Source organism: Anticarsia gemmatalis, chromosome 23 (genome assembly GCF_050436995.1).
Source record: "Anticarsia gemmatalis isolate Benzon Research Colony breed Stoneville strain chromosome 23, ilAntGemm2 primary, whole genome shotgun sequence".
NCBI lineage: Eukaryota > Metazoa > Arthropoda > Insecta > Lepidoptera > Erebidae > Anticarsia > Anticarsia gemmatalis.
The window spans coordinates 9,899,865-9,919,182 of NC_134767.1; the positions used below are offsets into that span (position 1 = coordinate 9,899,865).

The following is a 19,318-nucleotide window of genomic DNA, read 5'->3' on the forward strand; positions in this document are numbered from 1 at the left end:
CCACTAAAAAGGAATGTCTGATAACAAAATTAAGATCTGATTTATTTTATTTGTAACTTTACTACAAGAACCTTATTATCATCTTCTCCAAAAACATAATAGACTAAAACACCAATAGATAAATCTAACAGTTGAAATACTTGGAAAGCCCAATTTGTGACAGCCCTAACATCAGCGAAGTGATGCGACCATAAACAATAGTGACGTAGTAAATGTCAGATGTGACAACAAGTGTCACAACATAGTGTCAGACATCGCGCGGTGTGTGACCCGTGCGTCGTGACATTGACACTGACACTCCGGTGTCGGTGTCAGTGCAAGTGTGGGTGTTGACACTGACACTCAGTGTGCGATGTGACGTTTATGATCGTGTCTCCGATGTTTTACATCAGTGTGTGTTGATTAACACCCGTGTCAAACTGTTGCCTCACTTTTTTTGTATTTACATGTGATACAGATTGTACGAGTGTAATCTAGATAATTTTATTAATTGCTAATCGCTCTGATGGCAGCTGAGATAAAAATGCTAATTCTGATGAGAGGTTTTTTATGTTCTTAATCTTGTTTTGATCTATTATAGATAGATGATAAGCGTTGTTTTTATTTTCGTGCTGAAATCGATCGAAGATTCATTTCAGAGGAATCGAACGATTATAATGTACAGTGTCTTTGTTCTCATATCTGCCGGTGCATTTCAAAATTTCAAAACAACAACTAGAACGCCCAGTATTCTCTAATAGCAGTTAAAAGTAACTTCAGAGACCGCATACAACCTGCATTTACGTGAGTGAACCCGCACTCAATCATTAGTAGTATCTGTTCGCAATTAAATAACACATCTCATGGTCACTCGGAGCGCAGTGCGTTTCATTTCAAATGACTACTCATTACTGCTCCGTGATGGTTTGTTTGCAATCTCTGACTATTACTGACGTATAAGGCTGCTTTTACATCGGGACTGTGTTTGGCAGCTGAGAAACTGAAGCTTAGGCTTGCTACGCACATATTCGGTTCGGCAATCGGGCAGGAGAACCGAATTTGTGTAGATGAACCCGATCGGCACAAGCCGAACTAGTGGGTGGAGTCGGTTTTTCTGTTCGAAAAATATTACCAAACCGACTGTGCTGAACCGAATATGTAAGTAGCAGGCCTGATATTTTCACCATGCATTGAATTTTTAAACAAGAAAGTACTCGAACCGCACAAGTTTTCAAAGAGGGAGGAGATTACTGAAATCAATCAGAGATCAAATGTACTGATTCAACTGACAATCGGATCTTCATTATCACATTTGACAGCCTATTAGTACCCTGCAACTTAATCAATGTAAGGTTGGTGCTATAGAAATTATTTAGTCAGAATCAAACTCTGAATGAATCTGTTAGTACATTGGAACGCATCCTTCAGTCCATCGGTGGCGGAAACGCAGCACAAATACCGGGTTATTTGTCTGCAGTCGTATTCAATTGACAGTAAGTATATATCAGTGCGTGGTAATACGTCGATACTAGTCAATAGTCGCGCGCGCTCTGCAATCACAGTCGGCATTACCGCGTGCGACCGCGTGCGACTGCGTGCGACTGTGAGAAGCGCCGCCGGCCATAGCGCTGACTAATGACTCTCTGAGCAAATAAACTATTGGCTATTAGAGCAATTGAAGGTGGGACAAAATAACACAAGTGTAGGTTCAGAATAAATGACATTATTTTAATAATATACTAGGTGGGTCGCGTAGCTTCATTCGAATACAAACATTCTGTCCTCATTTTCCCTTCTTACTTGATTTAAGAAGGAGCCGACGCTCAGTCCCGATTCTTAAAACTATCTCCTTTTATACATGCTTTTCAAAAGCGTAACAGACCAACTTTCGCATTTATAATATTAGTATAGTTTTCTTTTTATATGGGTTGTTTAAAATATTCGTGTACGTTAAGTATATGTGTTTTATAAAGAACGTTAATCCGGTTACTTAATACAATATACCACTTACCTAAATTTACCAGTTACATTAACGAGTTGTAATGTAACAGGTTATTTGGTAGAAAGTGTTCAAACAATACGACAAGCTCTCATTGCACATTGTTAGTCACAATACTCACGTAAACTGGAGCTCGCAGATAAGGACATAACGTTCTCTGTATATGGACTATATTACAATCGCTGCCGTTAAACAGCTAAGTAAAGTTGATTGCTTACTTTTTATCTTGATTTATAAAAGTATACGCAATTCTCTACAGTCGGTACTTTCGAGTTTCGAGAGTTTGACATTTAAAATCTACTGTCAAAATAGTTATTACGGAGCCCGCGAGAGGCGCTGATCAGATCTTCGTGTAAAATTTCTCGATAGCCAGCCGGTTGTCGGCAGTAGAGAATCGGGCTACTAGTAATTTGATTCTACGGCATACCTTTCAATAACGACGACTGATTGTCTGTACTGCTACTGTACTCTAGTATAACGTCTTTATTTTTCAATAGTTATCAATACATTAGCGAAGTGTCTCGTGTTTGAATACATTAACTTATCGGTAGATCACAGTAACGAGATTTTCTACCACTATCGGCAACCGGCTATGTATTCAGAATTTTTTATGAGGTTATATTCAGCGCCTTCAACGGACGCCGCAGGTACTATTTTTTACAAACAAGCAGCTCTATCTATCCCCTACATTACAAGCGTTCTAAAGCTGCGTCTACAAATTAGTGTAATGTGGACTGACTTAAGAGCCTCGAACGAGCGCGTTTTAGAAGAAACTTGTGCTCGGCTCGCGCTCCACTCATGCTTGGTTCGTATTGTGTAGACACAGCTTAACATGTTACACGTTATCATATCAGTGCAACACCCGCATTGCTGCACGGCTCCTACATCTAACACCGCGAAGTTAATGTATGCGCGAGTGTCGGCCGCATGTCGCGGGCACGTCGGCGGACAGTCGGCCGACAGCGCACGTCACTCAGCGTCCCACCACGATATGCTAATGTGCCTAATGCCTCAATACTGACTATTACTGACCATACATTTGCCAACACTCTGATGGACTTTCAATGGATTGTACAAATTAATGCAATTTTACTTGGCAAACTGAGACAGGGCCGAACTTCATCTAAGAATAAACAGGATTTTCAAGATGGCAGAAAATTAGATTCTTTAACTATGATAATTGTTAGTCCTTTCTAATCTAGTTTATTTGTGTTGGCAATCTGTCTTTAGGGTTCCTCAAGAATTAGCATTAAGACAAACCTTGAGCCAAAATGAATCAGCTGAAACTATCAATTGCCCTAGGCATATTGTTGTCGGGTCACGGTGTTACCAAATAGCGCAATGTCCCGCTGTAATGAGTGTTGTTAAATAAATAAGTGAACAGCCGGCGGGGTTCGTAATGAAGCCACTTTAACTGACACCTCGTTGTGATACTCCGACACGAATCACACATTTGTACAGACTCACTACAATCATTCTATACCTACTACTATTATGCTACTATTGTGTCGATAGACAAAGAGTTTAGCTAGAATGTGTGCTCGTGTCTAATCTTTGACATGCAAGCGTTAGCACCAGGTCAAATCCACCAGATTTATCATCATGGAGGAATACGTCATATCTCGTGCAAAAGCTTGATTAATCGCCAGCTCTCAACGAATGTCTTTTGAAATTGACCAGATTTGGTTTTCACGGCCTTGACAAGGTCTATAGCTCGATTCTCTGCTGCTTTTTCGATAGTGATATATAGAGAATTGCGCTACTGGCCGGATGACAGTCTCTTAGTTCCATGAACTTAGGACATCCACATTTAGTTTAATTTCTTTTTTTGTTACATCTTCAGTGGCGTTACATATTTCCGCTAACTGCTGTGTTGTTGTTGTTGTTGCAGCGAGTCGCGAGGCGGCGTTCACGTACGCGATCACGTCGGCGGGCGTGACGCACGCGCTCAGCGCCGCCTGCGCGCGCGGAGACCTGCCCGCCTGCCAGTGTACTGCCAACCGGTCAGTGTTCCTTCCTTCTTGAGATAAGACTTTAAAAATACACCTTTACAAGTAAAAGGCTTCAAAAAACACGAATAAACAACTATTGTCAATGTTATCCCACCTGAATTTGACACATGTTGGTTCGGAATAATTGGTAAATGTACCATTTGAGCTTGCTCCCTTGATTTAAACTCTGATACAACACTGATCAAATCGAATTTCAAGCAGTTTGTCCAACTTTCTTTGGATTGGAATCTGAGGCTTTGGAGTAAACGGTTTAAAACCACCCCTAACAGTTTGAATTCCTCATGTGTATCTCATGTGTATGTTGTATGTTTGTGCGCAGTCGGCGCGGCTCGTCGACGGCGGATCAGTTCGAGTGGGGCGGGTGCGGGTCGGGCGCGTGGGGCGCGCGCACGGCGCGGCGCTTCCTGGACGCGCGCGAGCTGGAGCGCGACGCGCGCGCGCTCATGAACCTGCACAACAACCGCGTCGGCCGCAAGGTGAGCGAGGTACCACCATCACTCTCATCGCACGCATCGCATGTACCGCATGTACCGCATCATACCCACCACCTGCACCCTTCTACTTCAAGTCCCACATCTCCTAGCAACGAGCCTAAAAAGCTCCAGATGCCAAGAGCCTCTGAATTCGTCACTGTCACATCAGTTGATTCGTGTCAGGCTCCATCCAGAAAAGCCTATAGAAATTGGAATTATTATGGCCGAGTGCCGGAGTGTTGTTTAAAAAGATATTCCTGTAGGCGGAAGAAGACCAGAGAATCATTTAATTTTCTACCTAAACCTAAAAAAATAGATGATTTAATTGTGTTCCGGTTGACAGTGAAGGAAGTAACGACTTGCAATCACAATCAAGTTCCTTCAATTCTTATTAACTCCTGTTCATACCTTGAGCTTGTAGATGTTTAGTTTGTCTTTGCTTACTAAACTTGTAGTGTAGTGTGTTGTTAACCAGTAGTTAAAATTCTTGCAATAGAAGACTCACTTATCTGAGTAGCTTCCTAGAAAATAATGAAACGTTGTCTGATCAATGAGACAAGTAGGTATATGTAGTACGCATGAGAGAAGCATGTATTGTTGACAACTAGTAACGTAAGTAATAATTTTATCATGTTTAATAAGCAACGGTGTTTGTCGTCAACACGTTGTCAACTTTCGACATAATAATGACAACATGTCAACACGACACGTCACTATATAATTACGTGTAAAGAAAGAACAAGAGAGCGCGCGCCGCCTCACACCGACACCGACATACCATCCACACCACATCCACTCGGTTCATTAACGTTCACGCACTTTGACTAGCTATCCACTGTTGTACATGATGAGACATTAGCTGCATTGACTCGATTCTCTACTATTATCGACTACCGACAACCGGCTAGCTGTCGAGTAATTTTCAACAAAAATCTGATCAGCGCCTCTACCGGGATCTGTAAGAACTATTTTGGCAGTACATTCTAAATGTCAAACTCTCGATACTCAACAGTACCGACAGTAGAGCATTGTCTTATCGAATCCAGAACGTAACAATTTTATCAAATCAATGTGATGAGTTGCCAACCCGCACTTGGCTGCGTTGAGGAGTCATGGCCTAACACCTCCCACACTGATTACTCATTTACTCCCACTGCTGGGCCAAGGGAGACCTTTATTTTAGTAAATGATGGATTGAAAGAAAACGTCTATTGTCGTGTAGTCAGAATTCTTTTGAAGAAAATTATAGAAGTCATGTACTATATATAGTCAGCTTCGCTGATGTAAGTTACTTCTTGAATACAATATTTGAATGTTATTATAATATTAGAAGCCCTCTGTTATCAACTCGTGATATCGTAACAAACAATATTATATTCACGTTTATGATAATACTATCTACGAAGGCATCGATTGTAATGATGTATCGTTAGAGGCGTCTCGTGAAGGGCCGGTATTCAAAGCAGCGGGAAAGTCGTGATGGCGGACAGTGGACAATGCTCGTGTTGTGATATTATGGTGAGTTGGTACAAACTGGTTGTATTGCTCAGTACAATGCGGTACAGGACGGTGTTGGACGGTGTTGCCGCCAAACTGACAGTTTATCGAACATCTAATCGTCTGCGAATCGATGGACAAACGCCGACATTACCGCAGGCACTTTATGTACGCAATAGGACGCAGACATACTGTGTTCATATGTGAAATATGATTGATAAAGTCAGTTGGAACAATGAAATAAAATTGAATTAAGTAGATCCCAGAGCTCCAAGGAAATTCCAAAACCATCATTTGTTAAGTTAAACATCCGTATGCCGCTCTCAACATGCAACAATATGCATCAAAAGCATTGATTTGCCCGATTGACCATAGCTACTTTGATAAGGAATCACAAACTAATTTAAGTATTCCCAACTTATTTTACTTAGTGTACCAACTTCCTCCGCAAGAGTGATGATTACAAAGAAGGTAGAGGCTCGAAGAGGTTGCTATCTACAATAATCTACATAACAGCGTTCTCATCACTCACTCATTAGTGTATCGAGTGTATCGGCGACTGTGGCCGACCTCCTCCCCCTCACATCTCCTCGTACATCGTCGTGAACGAATGTTCGCCTCCAGCCACACATTACATACACACACAACATCGTGCTACAAATTACCGTGAACACTGAACCAAGCCAGAAACCAAGCGCTCGAACCTTGCCTAATTGAGATCATACCTTAGTAATAAGGGATACGCTCATAACTCGGACCTCAGGCTTAAGCTGGAGTTATGCTAAAGTACTACAAGACGGTGCGCGAGGAATGTTTCCAAAAAATGGTTTCTTAATTTGCTTAATTTCAATAATTAATTTAAAAAGTACTTGGAGCACTTTACACATTTACAAATCTTGTATTTAATTCATAGAAATGCTTTCATTTTTTTACAACTGTTCTGAAAACGTATCATCTTAATGTGTTAGGTACTCATATTTGTGTCTACGTTTCCAAGCCATCACGTATATGTATATAATGTACATCACGATGACGAGTCATCTTGCTACAACTACATGATTTTCACAGTACATACGGCTTTTCTTATTTACCATATTATAATATTATGTTTGTCCGAGTTGCGAAATGAGGCGTCGTCGCCGCGTCGTGTCCTAACACTAAACTAACAGGCATTCTCCTACGATCTGTGTATTGTATCAACTGTATTTGACAGTAATGCGTTCTGTTCGCTGCACTCATTCATATTGGTAGCGTCGGTGCGTCGGGTCGTAATGACCGGACAATAATACGTCATTAGCCGGCAGGTGTAATTAGGTAACATTCCGTGCACACACACACACACACATACACACACACACACACACGCACACACACGGCTGTGATGTTCGGTGAGAACTGTACGCAACGTGTCATTACACAGCACATTCGCGTTACCAAGTTACGAGTGAATATCTCAGTGATCTGTACACTGAGCCCGCGGCACACGCGCCTCTTTTATTTGTCGCGATGTAATGGCGCTCACTACGACCCGTAATGTCAGGCGCAGCACTAATGCACCCCTCGCACCACTCATCATCAATGATTCCTACGTCTTAACTACCGCTAATTACCGTGCAGCCGCAGATATCTGATCATTGCTCGCTTTACCATACCATTTGTACATCAACGTTTACGACTCACTCTGCGGTGGTCAGTCCTCAGCTTCAATTATTTAGAATTTATAACTCACTCGGATACGAGATAGAATTGCCGGCTATAACTCAGTCAACTACTAGACGCGTTACTGATACCTACAACTTGATACAACTAACAGACGTTTTTATTTCGCAAACAAATTATGAGTCTCGTCTCCACAGACACTCAGATGTGAATATTGTTAATGAGAAGCGAGCGTCGACGAGCGACGTCCTCGACTTAACGAAACAACGTTATTTATGTGTTTATTGTGACAGCGTGTTGTTTACTGACCAATGGACAATAAATTGTGTAATATATGACGTGCGGGCACGTGTCGGTAAACTAATACACGAGATAACGCATCGGCAACTCGTTAACATCTCAGTTACACGCGCTATTTTGGCAGATTGCAACATCTCGCGGCGAGTGCGACCCTGCACCGTACCGCCGAGTACCGGCGCACATCACTCACTCGTACTAAATGTTAAGCGCTACGTCAGCGGTGTTGACTTACGACACGCTGACGGTGACGCGGCAGATATATTATAGACAGATTTTATTTACTTGTATATCTCACGCATATATTTTGCACACTTCATTAGCATCTCTCACCACTCTACAGACCGGCAACTTTGTGTCGCCGGATCGTTGCAAAAGACATAATTTGCCTTCGAACGGTTTTATGCGCGTATGTCATATTAATTAAGCTATTTTTATGAACTGAAAACTGTCAAGCCTACAGTTTCAGTCCTGACCATACTCTTCCAGATGATAACAGTAGTGTTGTGTGTGTCAGGTGGTGAAGGAGCTGGTGCGGCGCGAGTGCAAGTGTCACGGCGTGTCGGGCTCGTGCGCCGTGCGCACGTGCTGGCGCGCGCTGCCGCAGTTCCGCGCGGCCGCCGCGGCGCTGCGCGACAAGTACGAGCGCTCCAAGCACGTGGCGCTGGCGCCGGCCGCGCGCCGCCTCGTGGTCGCGCGGAGACACAAGCACGCGCCCGCGCTGCAGCGCGCGCCGCGCAAGGCCGACCTCGTGCACCTCGAGCCCTCGCCCTCCTACTGCGAGCCCGACCCCGCCGCCGGCTCGCTCGGCACCCACCAGCGACACTGCAACAGAACCTCCCGAGGTGACAACTTTAGATGATGCTTAAAATATTTTCTTCATTTTTTAAGTAATTTTATAGACGTAAGCTTCTAATTTCATCTTCAATCTCGATTATAATGCTGACTATCTTGCTATTATGTGCAGGTGAGGACGGCTGCGAGTCACTGTGCTGCGGGCGCGGGTACAGCACGGTGCGGCGCGTGGTGGAGACCAAGTGCCGCTGCCGCTTCCACTGGTGCTGCCGCGTCACCTGCGACACCTGCGTCGCGCGCACCGAGCTCAACATCTGCAACTAACTCACCGCCACGCGCCACATTGAACTAACGCTGAAGCCTTGCGATGAGGATGCATATCAACGACAACGACTCTCTCGACGACATTGAGCAGCATCGCCTGCATAAATTGCTACCAGTATGTTGTCCGTGTGCTGCCCTTGTGTGGGTCGTCTATTTGACAGCTAACGAACGGAACCCAAAAGCTTACAGCTAGAGCGGTTACACGGTATCCATACGAGAAAGGTGTGAGTGAAAGTAGTGCAGTGAATTATATGAACGATATCGATCGATGTGTAAACGAACTATTAACGCTAAAAGGACTAATTAGATTTAAAACGTGTTTATATATAGAAGAAGGTCGACATAACTACTTGCCTTTGTACTTTAACTCGTAATTAATTAACAATTGTCTCGCACAGATCGTCCACACGCTTGTATTCGATGTTTATAACTGATCAATGTTCATACCATTATGATACTTATTCACTGATTGTAACCTAACTTTAACAAATAAATAAATCACACTCTTACAAGTGCGCCGACATACATTTTTTCCAGCTGGTTTGGACAATTAATATATAAGGGATAATGGTAATGGCCTGGATAGGTACTTAACACAGCCTTTTATATCGCCAAATAAATGTCTTCAAATGTTAAAATTACAATAACCACAATTTCATAAATAAAATCTTAAAGCCGAGCTTTAATTTCCGAAGTTCGGTACATCATCTGTCATAAAATAAATCGGCGCGCTGTGTGACATAATAATAAATGTATCCCACCAGCCTTGCAACTAAAACCGTGCCTCTACCGACCACACAATGTTGCCCAGTGTTGCTCAGTGTTGCCCGCTGTGACGCGAGTGTGGCGCGAGTGTGGCGCGAGTGTGGCGCGAGTGTGCACGCGTACATTATAGCGAGCGGCGGAACTAACCGGTAACTAGACGCAGTGTGCGATTGTTGATTGTGATGTAAATATGTAAGTGTGTACTGTGACCATTGTAAACACCCAAACAAGTCATTGTACATGATTGTGGTACACTGTGTTGTACATAAGCAGAAATATGTAAACACGGTCACCTTTTCAGCACCTTTTTATCAGTGAAAATAATGAAATTGCAACTTTCTATTAACTTCAAAGTAATTTTACAATCGCTCTGTGTTTGTTGGTGTCTAATAGCAATAATTTAATTAATATTTTCATACAAAAATTACGATTAGAAATGTGACATTGTTTAAATATTTGTGCTCGTGACTGTACAATGTACGTGCAAGGTGTGTTTACATGTGATTGTGCATTTACTGTAAGTACCGACGGCTTTAATGAGTGTTAGAATTACTTGTACTGTACTGTGCGAGTGGCGCCGAATTGTTCACTGCAATCGAATTATGTTATAGTATTACCTCAACCTAAAATTGAAAATTACAAAACATCATCTGCTTTTATCTTCGGTATATTTCACATTTACTTAACGATTTTCAGTTAATCTTATAAACCTGTGGAATACTTTTAAATACCACGGTTTTACCTGCCCGACCTGATATTAAAAATAAATAAGTTGTTAATTGTTTCTTTACACTAGAGTGTCATAGTTTCATGAATGTGATGAGGTTCTACATAAATATAGTACAACGTATGCAGTGTAAGTTCGGCGGCGCTCGTCGTTTAGTTTAGGCGCACATTCCGACTAGATGTTACTTAACTTATTCACTCGTAACTCGTACACGATATCTACGCGATACACGACGACTACAATAAACGATTTACCACAAACATGACGTGTCTTATTTGTGTAAAATACCTTATTTTACATTAACCTAAATCCAACATTTGTCCTGAAAACAAGAGAAGAACAAAAAAAAGGGTAATTTTCGCTCAAGATGTACCACAGCCATGCTCGAACCTATGAGGGAGCTGAAACTGATGACACCGAAGGTAACCTGTATCGTAGAAGAGCAAAATACATAGGTAGAAAATATCATTTACAACAAAAACTTTAGCATCACAATTAATTGTAGTCTTTTTTTGGTTGGATAATGAAAGCTTCAAAATCTGAGAATTGATACCAAGTAGTAATAAATAATGAATGATTAAATGTTCAAATGATAATGTAGGTTATCTTTACCCGCTGCCGGATACGTAATCCTTCGGTATATCTATATATATAAAAGAAAGTCGTGTTAGTTACACCACTTATAACTCAAGAACGGCAGAACAGATTTGGCTGAAACTTGGTAGGAAGGTAGCTTAGAGCCAGGAGATGGACATAGGATACTTTTTATCCCGCTCGACCATGTTTGAACATGCTAGAAGAACAGAATATGGAAATAACAACACCAATTAGTCATGATCTCCTGGTAGCTGTGGATCTGTTTTCCGATCAGAATCAAGCCTAAAAAACTAAAAAACGGCTCTATAAACTCTAAAAACTCTCTATAAACCATTTCACAGTTACCAGGAGATCATGACCACTTGCTTGCTAAACAACTTTAATTTTTATAGATTTAGCTTCAAAACCGACGTAGTTTCATAGAAACTTTTTCACCCCCGTTAATGCAGAATTTCCAAAAATATTTATTGCGTCATTCTTAATATCTAACTATATAGCCAAATATTAATTTTAATCGAATTAGCTCCAAAACTGACGGAGTTTCATACAAACTTACCTCCTCTTTCTACCCCCCTAAAGAGCGAATTTCCAAATAAAATAGCCTATATGTTAGCGAAGAATAATTAATAGCTATCTATATAACAAAAAAAGTTTCATCTAAATCCATCCAGCTGCTTTTGTGTGAAAAGCAAACAACAAAAAGACAGACAAAAAAAATTAAATCATATTTTTGGCTTCTATTGGTTAGGCTATATAACATCACGCTATGACCAATACGAGCAAAGCAGCAGTAAAAAAGTTTCAAAAACGGGGAAAATTATCTCTTATGTGACGCAAGCGAAGTTGCGCGGGTCAGCTAGTCTTTTATATTTTCCTTTCTTTACAACACATGGGTAAAAAGTTGAAGCTCCATGTGCTTCATACACGTCATCTCATTAAAAGTTGTGAACGAATATCCATTATTACATCAGAGTATCAGAGAACCTGCCAATTAGCCGATCATTAAGCGCCCTGTGTCTCAAGAGTCTCAACACACACGTGTGAGTTAAGACGTCGGCGATCGACGCGAAGTTTTAATTAGGTAACTTTTCCGTATACAATTAAAATTAAATAAGGTTTAATAAACATAAAAGGAAACATAGCTATGCGTAAAAGTGTACCTAAGCATTCCTATTAGTTTAAGAAATACCTTCAAACGTATTTTTAATTAAAGCTATATTTGACTACAACACGCTTGTAATGTCTTCTGTCTCGTAGAGGTTATAGATACAAACTAATATTGTTGTATTGCCCTGTAGCTAATACGGCACATTCAGGCACTTGATACATTACAGGCGCGTGCGCTATCATGCTCCGCTGGTCCAGTGATAGTTAGTGTGGCCATAAAGCTATAAATTAATGGTCCGCAGACCACATCGGCAAACATCGTCTGTTGGTACATCGTCTCTGGCCGCGTGTGGCGCTGTGTGCCGCCGCGTGGCGCAGGCACGATCAGATACAGCCCATAACTCACTGAAACACGCGTTTCATGCAAATGTCGCCGCTTACAATGATTCATACGACACCTACACCAGTTACCACAATCTGTCCGACCATTGAGGATTTATTCGCTCATTTCCCGAATATCAGAGTGGATCATCATAATCCATTACATGAACCGCTACTGAATTACTAAATGATTAAGTATGAACATCTATACTAATATTATAAAGCTGAAGAGTTTGTTTGTTTGTTTGTTTGTTTGTTTGTTTGAACGCGCTAATCTCAGGAACTACTGGTCCGATTTGAAAAATTCTTTCGGTGTTAGATAGCCCATTTATCGAGGAAGGCTATAGGCTATATAACATCACGCTACGGTCATTAGGAGCGGAGTAGCAACAAAAAATGTTACAAAAACGGGAAAAATTTTGACACATTCTCTTAGGTGACGCAAGCGAAGTTGCGCGGATCAGCTAGTTATTCATAAGACTGGTTCTTTGGGTCCAAAGATAATATTCTGAGAGTATCGCAGAATACAATTAGGTACAATTTATTTGACCATTTGTTTGCCGGAGTCAATTTTTATTGATAAGTGAGTAACGAAGTAATAAAAAATAATAAATTTCCAAACAGATCACACATAAACAAAAATTACCCTCCGGAACATACCTCGATAAATAAATTATTTACGTCGTCGTCACTCGTATGACGTAATTAATTCTTGTGGAAATGTACCTAGCAGAGCCATCTATCGTTACACATGTAACATAATTGATGTTGCTATTGCCCGTAAGATGGCGTAGGTGTTTTTCTTATCGTTCTGTTACAAGAACTATATTGATGGTTATTTTTAATAAGTAGATAGAATATGAATAAGTGGATCAAGCATATTTGAATATTTTATTTCGAAGTTGATATTAAAATTTATGAGTCATCAGCATCTATTTTATTATTAGAAGTGTTCAAACGGAACGGAGTTTATCTGTCATGTGTCAAACAAATGCGTTTGTCAGTCGGCGTCGAAGTCTCTGTCACTCTCTGTTTGTGTTGTTAAATACAATTAGATCCGCGGGAAATGAGATTTTAACATATTCGAGGGTTTTAAAACTCACTAAACAAAATGCCAAAACCGACATGTGTTCAATGTAGCTCAAACGACTCCCTTCTATGGCGCAGCGCTGAGAACGGACAAATATGCAATGAGTGTCATCTTGCAAACACAGCGAGTAAAGAGGCGAAAGCGGATGCCGCCGTGAAGTCAGAACCAGAAGACAAGAAAGATGATAAAGAGGAGGATAGTAAGAATGGGAAGAGTGAGGGGGAGTCCACGCCTGCTAAAGCTACCGGCAAGGGGACGAGAAAGAGTACTCGTTCGACGCGCTACAAGCCGAAGACGCCTGCCCCCGCGGCCGCCAAGTCGTCGGCGCCGCGAGGCCGGGGTCGCCGCAGTATGTTCAAGCGTCAGCCGCTGCGGGCTCCCACAGCCACCGCCACCGTCGTCACTAGCGAGTCTATATTCTATAAGGGCAACTACATGCAGGTAATAAAGTTATGCTTTGTAGCTCTCCCACTGAGTAACATAATGAAGTGTTAACTGCTTAGGAATATTTTGTAAGAATATACACTTCTCCCATACAATTCTTGTTTCACAAAATTGTTGATTAAAATTTTCAAACATTCCTCACTTCAGAATTCTTTATTGGTTAAAGAATTATGAAGAAAGAATGCAGTATAACATAATGCATGCATTTGTTAGCAAAAATTATAACTTTAAGCCTCATAACATGCCTGTCAACTTTCCTTGGATCCTTGCTGTATTTCTGTGTTAACTTTCAGATTGGTGATATAGTGTCAATGACAGATGTAGATGGAGGCACATACTATGCACAGATCAGAGGCTTCATGACGGACCAGTACTGTGAGAAGAGTGCCGTCATCACCTGGCTGCTGCCCACCAAGGCCAGCCCACCTCCTGAGAAGTGCTTTGATCCTGCTACTTATATCATTGGTACATAGTCCAACAAATGAATATAAAATAAGTATTCGCTAGAAGCTAAATAATATATAATTTGATTATTGCTATTTCCAGGTCCTGAGGAAGATCTCCCTCGTAGACTAGATGTCATGGAGTTTGTAATGCATGCTCCCTCAGACTACTATAAAGCTAGCAACAGTCCGTACCCCCTCACAGACACTGAAGTTAACAATTACTCTGGATACATATGGACCACTCTCGAGCCCAAGGAGAAAACATAGCCTTTTTGTTCATGTTGTGTATAATTATTAGCATTAAATATATTTTTATAAGTAACATTATGTATTTTATTTATTGTTTGACTATGTACCCTGGAAAATTAGGGAGAGGACTGAAAAATTAAATTTAATCTAATAAGCAGATTGCGAACAGCTTCAGTATTTTCAGAAATGTTGAATAAGTGAAATAATTTTTACATTTGCCGTCGATTTGGGTGATTAAACCATAATATTATCAAGATAATTTAATTACGGAAGTTTTAATAAGATTTTAATTGCCCTAGTTTATCACGTTAAGTTATTGCATCGGGAATAAATAAAATAATAAATAACTAGCTTAGATTTTTAGTAACAAAACGACATCATCGCATCATTTAAAATTTAAATTAAATGTTCATTATATTTGACGAGATTTTGTTAATAATGTTACTTATAAATTCTGCCGCGTTGCAGTGTTGATAAAATATAACAAAACGTGAGCCTAGACTTTTGCATGGACATCTGAACTGTCAAATGTCAACGGGTAACTGTCATAACAATTTTGGAGTGTTGCCGGACCGGAGGCATACCTAATATTTAAGTTATTTTCTCGTAAAGTATCTCATAATTCACAATTATAATGAGTCGTAAGGAAGCTTTGTCGTCGTTCATCCAGCAGATCCACGGGCGGCCCGTCGTAGTGAAGCTAAACAGCGGCGTCGACTACCGAGGTGAGCACCGACTTCCTACTTGTTGTTTCTTTACATTACCTTGAGAAGTTGTTGGTGATGACATAAGTACTAGCAGCTATTTACTATTTACAATGATGTTCAAACGTTCTAAGTGCTGTTTGCTAGTAATCAATTTTATGTACAGTTTTATAGGTTATGACTCTGTGACTATTTGTTATTGATGGTAAATGATGCCATCATAACCCCTTCTTTTTTGTTACAAAATATCATTAAAAAATGAATTCGACTTTTTATGCAACTTTATCAGTCGGTTATAAATTAGTTTATTCTAAATCTAGTCTGAACAATTGAATTTATTGCAAAATATGCATCATAGTTACCATTTTATGTGTAAGTATGAAATTGGTGTTCCAGGCGTGCTAGCGTGTCTGGACGGCTACATGAACATAGCTCTAGAGCAAACAGAGGAGTATGTGAACGGTCAGCTCAAGAACAAGTACGGAGACGCGTTCATCCGAGGGAACAATGTGCTCTACATCAGCACACAGAAGCGCAGGATATAACTACACTCACTCACTAACATAATATAGGGTTAAGGATATAAATGAATGTTTACCAACTTTTAGTCTGTTTATTTAACCAATCACTTGTCCTTTATGTTAATCTAATATTGCAACATTCCCAGCTCAAGTGTAGTAAAACTTCACATCTCCATAGTGTGCCTGAAAATAATAGTCTTAATTATGTCTAGTTTGTTAATTAAACATTAGTTAACACCACTGTAAATACAGCTAGATTTGATTTTAATATCTGATGAAAATTGATCATTGGTAGAAAAACCAAATAAAACAATGTATTAAGCCCTTCTACTCCTCTTAGTGGATGCTAGATTTTATTTTATGAGGTTTCCTCAGAATGCACAAGTATTATGTCGTATTTACCTTGTAATCTTTAGAGTAATCTCCAGGACCAACTCCATTTCCCAAATCAGCAATCAGTTTCTCTCCTCTGTAACCATAGTCTTTTGCATATTGTTCCCTGGCTGTGCTCCCTGAGTCTGGATGGAAGGGCGCGTCGACGCGGTAGTTTAGGATTCTACGATCGAACAACGGCGCCCAGAAACTGGAGTAAATGTATGAGCACTGAGTACACGGCAGTGTCAGCTGCACTATCAACAACACACCTAACAGTTTGTGTGACATGTTTCGTATGCGCTCGTACACGACAGACTGCGCGACACGGCTCCATATATAAACGTATTCTAATATAGTTTGTGCGCAAATAACCATGTTTGAGTTACGTCGCTCAAGGATAATGTCGAGTGTCACATCTAATGAATTATTATCCATACTAATATTATAAAGCTGAAGAGTTTGTTTGTTTGTTTGTTTGAACGCGCTAATCTCAGGAACTACAAGTCCAATTTGAAAAATTCTTTCAGTGTTAGATAGTCCATTTATAGAGGAAGGCTATAGGCTATACAACATCACGCTACGGTCATTAGGAGCGGAGTAGCAACTAGCCATTCTCTCTTATGCGACGCAAGCGAAGTTGCGCGGGTCAGCTAGTGTGCTATATTACTTCTCTGTATTTCACGTGTGTCGTTTAAACAAAGGCTGCCCAATATACGATTAACGCGGATGTCTACGTTTAACGTATTTTAGACTGTTCGGCACATAGCTTTTTTTTATTCAATCTTAGGTTCAGGCAAGGTATTCACTATCAACACTCAGCTGACGACATCATTTCTCTTCACATAGAAACAGACACTATTTTAACTATTTATTTATTTACAAACATACTTATACAAATAAATTGAATGTCTTTCTACAACTTCGTAATGGTGATAATATTATAGCTAAGTAAATTGTTCTATGTACAGGTAGCGTAGTGCACTAGCGAGCGCTAGTAGATGCCCTCTAGCGGCGAGTAGGACTTGTACTGGTAGAGCTCGGGCCCGCCGTAGCCGTACAGCAGCTTGCCCTTGCCGTTCTCATCGTAGTACGGGTAACGGTAGTTCGGCCTGAAACCACACAACATCGCTAATTCAATTAAACTGTATTACACGTCTTACGGAAGTGTCAAGTGTGGTCAAATGTCAATATAATCTTGATGTTGCGATGAATTAACTAGTTCACATGTGGTTCTTGCCCAAATATTACACAACAAACATCATATACACTTCAATATATTCCGGAAATAAATTATGAACAAACAATCTGCAAACGAGGGTAAACTACTGAGCAAACATAGATGGCGCTGTTTAGCCATTTCAAAAAGGGAAATGCCTGAGTTTATGTATTGTGATTGAGTAATAGTAATGTATGATTACCTCTCGAAGTACTGGAAGTTAGGAGCTCTGGGCTGCGGAATGGTGGAGTCTGCCGACAACAGCATGGACAACACCACCGCCAACTGAAACACAATCACATATCATTACGTCAACATACCAAATAGAATCAACTCAAATGTTACTCAATATTGTTTACACACATGTGAACTGACTAACTAGAACCGGACACACAATTTTTGTTAGTGATTTTTGTGAAAAGTTGAAAACATTGCGTTTCGATTTCCACAAAGCGGATAAAAAACATTTTAAACTAGGTACTACTGATGCCATCTGCCGAGTGATACAGGAACTTGTGTTTTTTATTAAACTGAGAGGAACAGTGATGGAGTGAATGACCTACTCTCCAAACTTGCACTCGACTCACGACTGTCTCAGCTGTCAGTTGAGTCACTAGAGCGAGTTGACCGCTCACACTCTGTCATATTGAGGTAAGCAGGTTACTATTACGTCTTTGTCTTCTCTACGTATTTAGGTATCTACTGATTTTCTAGATCTAGTTAACATTTCCTGTATTTGTACCTACCACATAATCTCTACTGTGGATTAGCGAAATAAATGGTAAGTGTATTATAGAATTACGAAACTAATGAAGCAACTAAATGATACTACCTACCTACCTACTATGTATCTTATGAATTAGGTAACAGTGTCTGTCAAGTCTAATCAAGTAATCCTTAATTACCCTTCATTAGAATAGGTTGTTTCATCAGCGCCTAAGTAGCTTGACTTATCGTTAAATAAGACCATCGACCAGTGCGACAAGCTGTGACCCTCACACCGAAGCGCAGTGACCATCTGATGAAATGTGAAGGTTCGTGATAGTTCGAGACCTTTGCACACCGTGTGGTGTATGCCTGTATGGCTCTTGTTCCTTGCTTGACATTATTTCATACTTGAAACCGTTATCGTAATATAAGACAATATAAAAGTATCCTGTATCTGTACACCGTCATATCGTCGGCGATGTGTTGTGGAACACGGACACAGTTTCACAACACTTACACAACACACATAACAACACAATGATTACACGCAACTACTCACCGTCACCAAAATATATTTGAAGCACTCCATTTTCTGACGGTATCACTAATTTGTTCCTAAACGAGTCACTGGAACTGTATTCCCGCCAAAAAACACGTTTAGTTTTTAATAGGTATAGCCCACAATGTGTAGTGATGTGATGCGTACGTGTGCGTCCCTGTCTGCGTGTCACAACACTAGCGGGCGGCGGCGGAGCGCGGTGGGAGCGGCCGGTGGTGGTGGTGGAAGCGAAAGCACCACTTGAATGTTAATGATGGCCGCCAAGAGCCTGCGACTACGACCGGACCCGCGATACACGGCTATCGTCGCCTTTGAGTGATTCATGCGAAGGACACAATATTACCTGCACGCAACCACTACGAAATAGTAGCCCATTGGCGTCCACATTTCATGC

The 19,318-nt window shown here is 40.8% G+C and overlaps 5 protein-coding genes across 6 annotated transcripts in view; 3 read left to right on the forward strand and 2 right to left on the reverse strand.

Annotated features, from left to right (window-relative positions):
* LOC142983259 (protein Wnt-7b-like) overlaps positions 1-10,787 on the forward strand; it is a 104,368-nt gene extending 93,581 nt beyond the window's left edge. The window contains exons 5-8 of one of the 2 annotated variants that reach the window (XM_076130179.1): positions 3,870-3,981; positions 4,310-4,475; positions 8,434-8,761; positions 8,884-10,787. In XM_076130179.1, coding sequence (XP_075986294.1) covers positions 3,870-3,981; positions 4,310-4,475; positions 8,434-8,761; positions 8,884-9,035 — 758 coding nt within the window. In that variant the 3' untranslated portion in view covers positions 9,036-10,787. The remainder of the gene's footprint in view (positions 1-3,869; positions 3,982-4,309; positions 4,476-8,433; positions 8,762-8,883) is intronic. The other variant, XM_076130180.1, reaches the window with a different exon arrangement.
* Positions 10,788-13,592: 2,805 nt separating this feature from the next.
* On the forward strand, positions 13,593-14,916 carry LOC142983062 (GATA zinc finger domain-containing protein 1). Its single transcript, XM_076129880.1, has 3 exons — positions 13,593-14,143; positions 14,440-14,611; positions 14,693-14,916. Exons 1-3 carry the CDS (start codon positions 13,724-13,726, stop codon positions 14,857-14,859), a joined length of 759 nt encoding a protein of 252 aa, XP_075985995.1. The 5' UTR covers positions 13,593-13,723; the 3' UTR covers positions 14,860-14,916.
* A 459-nt stretch (positions 14,917-15,375) lies between these two features.
* Positions 15,376-16,147, forward strand: LOC142983189 (U6 snRNA-associated Sm-like protein LSm6). Its single transcript, XM_076130077.1, has 2 exons — positions 15,376-15,566; positions 15,942-16,147. The coding sequence occupies exons 1-2, from the start codon at positions 15,476-15,478 to the stop codon at positions 16,088-16,090; spliced, it is 240 nt and encodes a 79-aa protein (XP_075986192.1). The 5' UTR covers positions 15,376-15,475; the 3' UTR covers positions 16,091-16,147.
* LOC142983188 (uncharacterized) lies at positions 16,139-17,162 on the reverse strand. The gene is made up of 2 exons (XM_076130076.1): positions 16,469-17,162; positions 16,139-16,249 (listed from the first exon to the last, which is right to left on the reverse strand). Exons 1-2 carry the CDS (start codon positions 16,874-16,876, stop codon positions 16,214-16,216), a joined length of 444 nt encoding a protein of 147 aa, XP_075986191.1. The 5' UTR covers positions 16,877-17,162; the 3' UTR covers positions 16,139-16,213.
* A 134-nt stretch (positions 17,163-17,296) lies between these two features.
* Positions 17,297-19,118, reverse strand: LOC142983190 (uncharacterized). Its single transcript, XM_076130078.1, has 3 exons — positions 18,925-19,118; positions 17,860-17,942; positions 17,297-17,550 (listed from the first exon to the last, which is right to left on the reverse strand). The coding sequence occupies exons 1-3, from the start codon at positions 18,952-18,954 to the stop codon at positions 17,433-17,435; spliced, it is 231 nt and encodes a 76-aa protein (XP_075986193.1). The 5' UTR covers positions 18,955-19,118; the 3' UTR covers positions 17,297-17,432.
* Between the last annotated feature and the right edge of the window lie 200 nt (positions 19,119-19,318).